Genomic DNA, 10,617 nt, shown 5'->3' on the forward strand with positions numbered 1-10,617 from the left:
GTTATACTGCTTGGCAACAGATGACAATCCTGATATAACAGGCGTCTCATGCTGGTGAAAGGAGGATAACCAGTGGCACACAGAGTTGCCTGTCTACTTTACAGGAGTGACAGAAAATGAGATACAGCCAGGGCAGTGGCACAGCATGTGAAGACTAAAACAAAGTGTAACAGAAAAAAATACTGAGGGCAGAGGAGACCATTAGGGAATCCTTGCAGGTGGAAATAACAGAAAGGTAGGACTTGCGTTTGTACTTAGGACTCCCCTGTTAAAGACACCAATCATGAAATACTCAGTGAAATTAGAGAAGCTGCAAAACTAGGTCAGGTAGCACTATTGGCAAATTCCAACTACCAACATGCTGTCAGGCACAGCGCCTCATCCAGATGAGATAAAGAGATAAAATTTTTTGACACAGGAACTGACTAAGCACGGTGAGCCCTGGGGCCCATAAGAAAGGATGCTGCTCCGGGTTTAGTCTCGAGTGCTGCACCAGACCTGCTTCAAGAGGTACTAGTGGGAGAACTGCTCTGTAAGAGTTTCACAATATAACTGAACTTAACGCTGTAGTGGCATGGAGTAAGCCAAACAAATACATCACACAGATATCCAATTTCAAGAAGGGGAAATACATAAAAATCACAAAAATAGTAAAAACCTCAAAAAGCAGTCAAAAAAGGCAAGAAGCCGAAAGCAACCTGGAGGCTTTTCAAAAACACTGTATTAAAAGTCCCAGTAAACTATGCATCACATATCAAAAAGAAAGTAAAACAGTTCAATAAAACCCCTGCATAGCTCATAAAAAAAGCTAAGGAGGCTATTGTAGGAAAAAAGGTTAGCATCTAAAAAATTTCTGAAACGAACAGGAGAGCACATAAAAACCAGATCAAGAGTAAACGGCAACAAGGATGGCTAAAAAAGAATGTGAATATTTTGCAGAAGAACATCAAGCAGATGGTAAAAATTTGTTTAAAGAAAAGCAAGAAGCCATCAAGGGAAATAGCAGTACCACATCATGCCACAGGTTTATAAGGGCACTCGGTGACAATAACACCATAGCAGAGAAACTAAGTGACTCCTTTGCATAGGTCTTTCATGCTGAAGGTGTTTGAGAAGGTCCCAAATCCAAGCTATTCTTTGAGCCAGATTAATTTCAGGTAAATATAAAGGAAGTAGTAAATAAAATAGATAAGGCAGGTGTTACTAAGTGACCAGGACTGGGTAACATTCACCTGGGACTTCTAAAGGAACTCAAGTATGAAATTGCAGAACTGCTGGCCAAGGTGTGTAACCCATCATCACAAACTGCCACTGCACCAGTGGGTTGGTGTCAACCAAGCTCCCATGCAGAAAAGAGACCCAAGAGGAGACGTTGGGAGCTGTGGGCCGGTTTGACTTTCCTGCCTGGCCAGGCAGAAGTCTACCTTAAAGAATACACAAACCAAGCAGAAGAATAAGCACAGTAAAGCAGTTCCTAGTGACCATAACATCTGTGGATTTTCAAACCGGTTTTGACAAAGTACTTCAAAGCTTTTAAAAATAAATTCCCTTGGATTGGAAGAGAAGTGCTTTCTTCCTGAAGGCTGTTAAAGGATAGGAAGAAAAGAATAGTACTTGATGGTCACATTTTAAAATGGAGATGCAACAGTAGTGTGTTCTCTCAGACACAGGTGCTGGAATGGGTTTTAGTAAAGACTTCAGCAGTGAGGTAGGGAAGGGATTGAATCATGAAATATCCAAGTCTATAGATGATACTGACCTCTCTCAGGTTGTTAAATGCCATGCTGGTGATGGGGAATGGGGAGATCCAGAAGGAGGCTGGCAGATAGGTTTCAGTTTAGGGGGGCATCAAGAATGGTATTGAGAAGAAAACAAAGGGTGTCAATTTGCTGCTAAGTAAGACTTTGGTGCACCCATAATCCCAAGTGCTGTGTACCGTTCGGGTCTCTCACAGAAGAGAGAGAAGAATAAAGGGACTAAGGGCTGGAGTGTTGCCTTCAAAAGAGAACCTAAAAAGGCTGCAACTCTTCCTTTTGGACAGGAGAAAGCTGAGAGGGAATATGGCTGAGGTTTATAAAATTAGGGAAGCAGTGAATAAGGTAAATGAATAACTGCTCCTTCCCAAATCTTACAGTACTAGAAATAGGGTGTACTTGATTAAACCAGAGGGAGGTTGGCTAAGAACAGGTCAGACAGTAATTTTATATCATTTGAGTAATGAACTCCTTGGTGCCACTGGATGTTGTGAAGACACACAACTACAGCAGCTTCAAAAAAGGATTAGACAAATTCAGGGGGAAACACTGAAGGATCATATGAATAGGGTGATCTTGGGTACAAGGGAAATGGACTGCAAATAGTTGCCAGACCTCTGTGCTCCCCATAAATAGTGTCTCCTACTGCCACTGTTGGGGACTGGATGAACTAATGGACTAGAGGAATTACTGGTCTAATTTGAGAAGACACTTCTTATGTTCTTATTTTGTAAAAATAGAGTCAAATATCAGATTTCATTAGTTATATCAACTTACGCTCACCAAGAGTTACAAAGGAGCTACTGCCATTATGCCAGCTTAGAAGCCAGTTAATTGTGATGTTCAAGAATTACACTAACAGTTGATAAAATGTTTTTACTGGATTTAAACATTTCCCTAGGATATAAGAATGGAATTGACTTTAGACTAAGTGTTGTATTTTGTTGTGATTTTTTAAATTATGGAGAAAAACATTGCTAGATCTAGTCCATGTGTTAAGATTTAAACTTGTACGGAAAATGCTTGTAAGTAAAGATCAGACACTAGATTTCACAGCTGTATATCACCCAAAAGCAAATGGAAGTGATTATAGGTGAACGGGTAATAGCTTACCCTTGGCCGTTGCATTAGCAAAAGCAATATAACAGATATCTGTAAAGGAGTTATAGTGAACTTTCATGTCAGCCTTGGTTAAAAAGGAATGTTTAAGCATTTCTCAAAAGTGGCCTTTATGGAAGGACACGTGGCTGTCTTTTCATTTCACAGTTCCCATTATTCCAGTCCCTTGCAAAAACAATGGCTAAATGGCTGGAGCACTGTTAGCTGCTTGACTCAGACACAAAGTGAGATTTCAATAAAGTGCATTTTCTCACTCTATAGAAAGATCAAAAAGAGTTCTACTCACTTCCACTTTCTACAAAGCCTTCTAGGTCAATTATGAAGTGAGGTTGATTATGAACTTCAATAGGTCAAACAGTTGGCCATTGTACTGAAAGGAGGTAGTGTTTCCTACATAAGTGCTTTAATGTTTAACAAATTTTAAAGGTACATATATAGTACTCAGCCCAATATATGGTTTGCAAAGAACTATAAATCTCAAAATTTTAGGAGTTGCAATAAAAATCTAGAGGAAAAAGAAAGAAACCAGAAGGTTTTTGTTTCATTTTTTTCCTTTAGTCCAGGGTTTCTATTTCATTCAAACCAGAATTTCAATACCATATCAGTGATTCCCTTTTCTCCTTTCCCTCTTACCCAGGCACTTAGGTACTCCTTACAGTATTTTCTCCACATGTAGCTTAGGGAGAGGATGTTGTCTTAAGAGAATAACTTAGGAGAAAATACGAAGATGAGTCTGTCTCATATTAGGGAGAAGATGAGCCTGTTGTCTTTCCTCTCCCTTTTCACCGTGTGCCCTCCACTGAGGCTTATACCGTGGTCTATTTTTGTGTGGCTTTGGACACTTCTGGAACTCTGCAGAGCTTTTTCCCAGATGTGAGAAGGGGAGATGAGGGTGAGGCTGGTCCCCAAGCTTGGCTTCTGCAGCCCCAGCTCCAATGACCTGCACAGCTGTAAGGTACAGTTAGATAGACTGCATATTCATATCCAGCTAACAGTAAATATGCACCTAGGTTAAAGTGAAATAATGAGGCTGCAGTGAGAAAGAACAAAGACTAGAGTGTCATTAGGCACTGGAAAAAAGCCAGCTTATGGAAGAAGTTCCTTTTACTCTTTTTCCTCTGAAGGTGTGAACTCAAAAGCAAGACAGGAGGTGGGAACTTCAAGGGGATTGCGTGTGGCCCAAGAAAGACATTCCTTTAGAGAAACTTTTCTGAGCAACAGCTCAGCATTTGCTGCGAACTGCAAATGTGGTTATCAGCAATGTCCTATGATTCTCTGACCATTTGTATTTGACCTGTTTTCCTCCTGGGAATGAGGCAGAAAGAGCCTTTTGCAGGTGTCCTCACATTCCCTTGAGCAGGTCTGATGGTAGGCGGGAGGGGGCAGGTTAGCCACTGCCTCTGCCTTGCTCCCGCAGCTCCCCCACCACCACCGCGGGCAGACAAAGCTCCTGCTGTTCCATTTTCCTGTCCCCACTGGATGTCGTCAAGCTGTGTCTGAGCCCAGGGAAAGCTGCAGGGCCGAGCCCAGCCAAAAAACAGTGGAGGAAAAACTAAAAACACATACCTCTTTCCGGCAGGCCTGCTAGGTGCACGCACTAATGTGTGTTAGGTGGCCTTCTGTCCCTAGAAACTGCCCATCTAAACACGATTCAACTTTCCTGCGCCTTCGTGCCTAACCAGTCCCGAACTAAAAGCAGCGTAGACAGAAGCACAGGGACAACTCCAGCTGTCCTGCATCTGGAGATCTGGCACAAATCACCAAAGCCTGGCTGAATCCTCACACATCTAGGCAGTGCCTCCCTGACTCTAGCACAGAGTCCCCAGAAGACATCAGCGAGCATATTTTGTAAAAAACACTTTTTTAAAAACAAAAGCCATGTCACTTAGACAACAAATAAAGGGAAGAGTCTGTATTTAATGCTGTACCTTAAGACTGTAACTGAAACAACGACAGAAAATGGAAGTAGAAGCACATATAAATAAAAAGTAGGCATTTTTTCAGACCTTTTCTACTTTCACAATTTGCAATTGTATTTCCGCTTCAATGAATTTACTTCATTCAACGGCTTCTGAAATGCATTCAGTAGCAGCAATCCAAAGAAAGTGCTTTTGTTTGCCTGACTTTGGGAGATCTGTCATGAAGTGAAGGTGAATTTCCAGGGCAGAGTAGGGCTCACAGCTGGCTGCAGACCCTCGCAGCGCTGCTCCCACCCGAGTTCCAGATGCCCTGCAAGTGACAGCTCTGTTGCCCCGACACGGAGAGTCACTGCAGAAGCAGGGTCTGACAGACTGCTTCAGGCATTCTTACAAGTGCAAACATGCAATATGTCTATTGTGCATGTAATGAGTCACCTCAAACTGAAAATGTGTGTCGTGCCAGATTATACAGAGGTTTCGTGAAAATAAATATTCCCATTGAGGATTAGCATGAGACCAGAAGCTATGCCAAATTCGACTAGTCTCTAAAGGCCATTCTTGTTCCTTAAACCAGATGTTTAACAGGGGTTGTGACATCTGAAGAGACCAGCAGACACAAAATACATGCAGTGTATGCTGACTCGGAATGTGGTATATGATTTCAGGGAGTTAAAATACAATTTTTAAAGTGTTATAACATTCTTTAAACCACTTTCCCCAGCACTCCTTCACATCTTGGACAATTAACCACAGTCGCAAAATATAATTCACACTTTGTAACATCCTCCTTTTCTCTTTTTTAGAGTCTACTTAAAGGGAGGCCAAGGTTATTGGTTACTTACTTCCCTGAGCAAAATCAGAGTGAGAGTGCCAAGCGAGTACATAAAATCTGCTTTTATCTCCCAATCTAGATACTGAGCAACTCACATGGAGCATCTCATCAGTGGCACCTGACAGACTCTCTACTTTGGTAATTTAACATTTTCAGGTTTTCTAACCTATGCAATTAATTTTGTTTAGCTACCTCTTTTCTCTTGCAGTCTTGGCACCTTGAAATTAAGGGTTATTCAGTCAATGAGGAACATGTAAAATACGTCAGTCACAGAAGTTGGTAGTTTTTCGACAGATCCCTACTTTCACAAACTCTAGTGGAGAACAAGTACATCCACGCTTTCCTTTCAGAACAAAAAAATTACACTGAAAAAAGACATAGTGATGTCATACTTGAAGCTCTTTCATACGGCATCAGTTTTTGTCTTTCAGTGCTCTTGGAGGGAAGTGGCAAGAGGCACTTGCCAAACTTCATCTGCTGGATGATGAGGGTAAGGCAGTAACAGCTGGAGGGAGCCCCACCAGAAGCTGTCTCTCGGGGAAGGGCTTGTTTGTCCTCAGCTTCATCAGTTTGCCATTAGGTATTGTAATGGAAAGCAGACCGCAAGCAGATCATGGTCAGGGGATGGTAGTATAACCATTACAGTCCTCATGGCATGGTAACCCCAGGATCATCTGACTTCCACGGAGACATCGGGACTTCTGCTATAAACAAGAGTGTTCCTGGCCTCCCACCTACACTGTGACTTTCCTACCACCTCTTTCTCCACTCAGACATGGAGTCAAGCTTGAGGAATGTGATGGGAACAGGAATTGATGGCCTGCTGCGTGGAGGGAAGGCAGAGAACTAAAAAATCTTATGAGGTTTGTGATAGCAGAAAGAGCATATGACCTGCCGCATCTCTTGCCTGACTTATTCTTAGAGATGGGTGGATGGAAAAGGCTGAGTCACTGTCTAAGCTGCAGAAGACCAAGCTGTACAGGAGCCTGCCAGCCAGGGATCCAAGCCATACAGGATAGGAACTGTCCTATTTCTCGGAGCTCTTTGTGGCAGGTGGCTAATACCCTCCACCCCACCTCCCTTCCTCTGCCTCATTCTGAACTACTTCCCGAAACAAAGAACAGACTATCAGCAACACCCTAATGCCATAAGTCCCAAGTGGTTTCCTTCCAGCAGGGATTTCAGGTTTTGCAGGCTTGGGTCCCTTCTGCTTTAATGGAAATCACATGCATGAGGTATCTTCTCATCAGACACCATTTCATTGGAAAGACTTCAAGAACATTACTGAGTGATTTTGTCCATATTCACTTAGCACTGTCACACAATCCAGTGATGCTCTAGTACACAGTATCCCTAAAGTTCTGATCCGGTCAGCTCGTCATGGCTGTCTGATGGCCCTGATCTTTGAAAGAAGAACCTGCTATATTTCATAGCAAAGTATTTATTCAAATCTAGAAGCTCTTGAGGAAGTAAGATGAAACAACAATAACTTTTTCCTGAAAAAGAATAATTGTTTGAATACTCTTAGCAGCCCGATCCAAGTCCACTTATAGCAAGCAGCGTTGAACTGGTACCATCAAGAATGTTTTACGGGAAAAATTGTTACTTACACGGCTTCCTTTTTCAGGGAAACACTGACATCCTCCACTGCAGTCTCTTCCTCCACACGGTCCTGTGTATTTCTTTCCACCCTGGAAACCAGAACACACATAAAATGAATTGTTAAAAGGTATCAGCTACAATACCTGGCACAGCACAATAAGCTTTGCTTAGCAGACTCGCTGGGAACTTGCCCAAGTGAAGACCAGGATCAGATCTATGACTTCCAGTTGAAACCTCTTTAATCTGTGCTTAGAAGCAGCCGTGAGCGGCTTTCCAGTTCTTGGAGATCAGCATCAAGAAATATAATGTTACTCTATTAATTTCCCTCCACATTTTCAAAACATTGCAGCTCCATGCTGAGCTGTATCTCACGCATCTTTTTGACACATGCAACAGATATCGTATCACAGAAGCGCAGCTGCTTGGATTCTTCAGGGACAGCGACTAAGTCCTAGGTCACAATGCATCACATCCTTCTATGCATGCTCTAAATCGTTGCTATATTTTAAAATGTTTATGGGTGGACATAAAGGAAGACATAGGTATCATGTTCAAAATCATACGCCAAACTCCTGCCCTCTCCTTTTCAATGGCTGCCTATTCTGGAGGCCCCCAAAACTTGCTAGCAGCCAACCACTGTGACCTAAAAGTCAGACCCAGATCAAATAGCAGGCTGCAGTTACACCTCTCCTGCCTGTCCAGAACCACCTTGGCGTGGGATGCAAATATATGAATGACAAAATATGCACCACTCCATGCAAATCCTCGGATGGACTTCAACAGGCAGGCCAGTTCAGATTACACCTACCACACACTGCCTGCACGAAATGCCGCAGCCGCAGCCACAGCCACTCTTGTTCAGAAACCTGAACAGCAGAGATGTTGTGCATGCTACGGGGTGACTTTTATAACTGTAACTTAATAATTAGGAATACTGCGAAGACCAGCCTGTGGCCCACCTAAAGCCAGGGTTTGGAGCCCCTGAAAGTGCCCCAGCAGCCTAGTAAGTAATCTGGGAAGGGAAGAAGGGATTTCTCATTGCTATTTCTGAACCGGGTTTGCCCCACAGCAAATAATTAAAGAGCTAGAAGAAAAAGAGAGAAGGACTGAAGTCTAGTGGCAATAGGAAGGACATCTTGGAACCAGAGCCCCTTATTCAGGGCAGCTGCTAATTTTCACAGGCACTGCTCCTTAGATAAAAGCTGAAGGCACCCCAGCTGTAGGGTACAGAGTCAGGCTCCATGTCGTTTGCTCCCCTCCTGGCTGGAAGAACCCTGAATTCTTCATTGCGCTGCAGCTGCAACAAATGGTTCCTTCACCCTTCCTGCCTCCTTCACAGCTTGAGCACATTATCTCTTGGAAGGGATGTGACAGGGTTATCAACAAGCCATCAAAAGAAAAGAAGATGGGTGCTCTGAACTGCTATGCTGTTGCTTAAATAGGCAGTGATGCTTCCATTCCTGTCTCTAGCCCTGACTCAAGGAGCTAAAACACAGAGAGGGACCAACACTGCCATGTTCAGCATTTTTCATGTAGCTCTAAGCAATCCCCTACTCAACACCTGGGATTGTTAAGTCACATTTCTCAGGTATCCACCTCTGCCATTACACTAACGAGAACCTAAAAACACAGCTCCAGGGTTTGGATTCCTCCCTGGGAGCCAAATAAATAAAAGGTATGGAGCAGGTACCAGACATTGCCTTAGTCCTCCTTTGGTCATATTTGTACAACAGGCTCTCAATCTTATGACAAGCAGTAATACGAAGTTCCCAACCCAAGTTCTTATGCTTGTCCTGAGAGGGTTCAATTCTGTATCTTACCTGTTTTTATGTATTAAAATACTTTTGTTTCAGATTTATATTTAATTCTCACATTTAATGAAGCAAAGAGACTTTTCATACTGATAAAAGAGGTCCACAGAACTGAAACCATGCCCTGAGCTATTTAAAGGTTAGGTGTTTGATTCAGGAAATTATTTCACAGACGTAACAGTGCTCTATGTCATGTTATGAACTCTGCTTTATGTTTAGGCTATTGTTTAGAGGAAATAATAAGCCAAGACTGTTTTATAAACTCCACAGCTTGCTCAGGTTGGTCCATTTTTTAAATATTTAGATGGTGACAAACTCACTGTCTCTGTGGGTTTTTTTCTTATTAACCTATTTGTAAATGTAATGTGCATCTCTTTCTCAGGATCCTTCACACAGTTTTCCTCTCAATTCCTTTTCAGAAATTACTAACAGTTCTATTCATTTTTATGGACGCCATGCAGATGTATGGCCTGTGTGAACATATTCCTCTGCAGGATGCAGGTCTTCATTAAGGAGCAGTGTGCTAAGAGTAGTGCTGCCATTAATAAGAATAAATTCTGCACTTTTAGAGAACTGGTTTGTTTGGAGCTGTAAATAACAGTATATCCCAGCCTAACAGTCACAGACTGACAGATATAGTAATTTTATCATGTGAGTTTTCAATTACGCCTACTGAGAAAACAACAAGCAGAACAATAAGTTTATTTCTTTCTTAATTAGCAGAGTGACTCTAAATTTGGTAAACTGTTGCTAAGGAGAAAATAGAGTATGAATCAGAACTATGGTAAGATATTTGTGCACTTTAAAAAAAAAAAAAAGAAGGCTGTTAATACTTATTTCAACTGGAAGAAGTTCAAGGTCTATTGTTTGTGTACTATCCACCATCCAACATTTTAATTTGTATGCTGTAACAATACCATCAGCTAATGTAGGGACACAATTGTTTTCTTCCACAATTTTAGGAAGCTTTTTTTTTTCAATTTTCTCATTTTATGTCCTTTTATGTACATAGATTCTTCAGATAATGAAGAGAAAAATCTGGAAGAATTCTCCAAAGGTAGGTAACATAATGGGAAAACATTTGAGACCAGCATTAATGTATCTCTTCTGGATAACACTTGGCCTCTCCTCATTGCTTAATTTCCACTTCTTGACTGATAGTGGGATGACTCTGCCAGCTTTTAGTCACATGTAGTATTTTCTACTTTATTATCTATGAATGTTTACAATTTATTGAAGGCAGATCATTGCATCGTTTCTTAATCTGACATTACTGGGAAGTTACAGTATAAAAGCTTAGGGTTTAAAAGTTTTTTAATGTTAAGAAATAAATCTGTTAAGAATCCTTGTAAAACTTTGTCAAAACCAGTTATACACATGGGCACACAACTGAGATGAAGGGAAATAAACCGACATGTATTAGTCAATAATTAGACTGCAAAAAGCCCAGTTTAAAATTTAACGAAGGACAATGCAGTTTTAATGTACCACAAGTATTTATTTCCTGAGGAAAACAGATTTCTGGAAATATAATACCAATGGTGACATCCAAATGTATTTGTCTTGATCTGAGACAGCTG

General features: G+C 41.6%; 1 protein-coding gene across 1 annotated transcript in view; it reads right to left on the bottom strand.

Annotated features, from left to right (window-relative positions):
- The window catches only part of COL4A2 (collagen type IV alpha 2 chain), a 109,791-nt gene extending 101,675 nt beyond the window's left edge, over positions 1 to 8,116 (bottom strand). Inside the window, exons 1-2 of the mRNA XM_074149615.1 lie at positions 8,042 to 8,116; positions 7,235 to 7,315 (exon numbers count right to left, since the gene is read on the bottom strand). Of these exons, the coding sequence (XP_074005716.1) occupies positions 7,235 to 7,315; positions 8,042 to 8,116 (156 nt within the window). The remainder of the gene's footprint in view (positions 1 to 7,234; positions 7,316 to 8,041) is intronic.
- Positions 8,117 to 10,617: the final 2,501 nt, after the last annotated feature.

This window comes from Numenius arquata, chromosome 1, assembly GCF_964106895.1.
Source record: "Numenius arquata chromosome 1, bNumArq3.hap1.1, whole genome shotgun sequence".
In the NCBI taxonomy this organism is placed as follows: Eukaryota; Metazoa; Chordata; class Aves; order Charadriiformes; family Scolopacidae; genus Numenius; species Numenius arquata.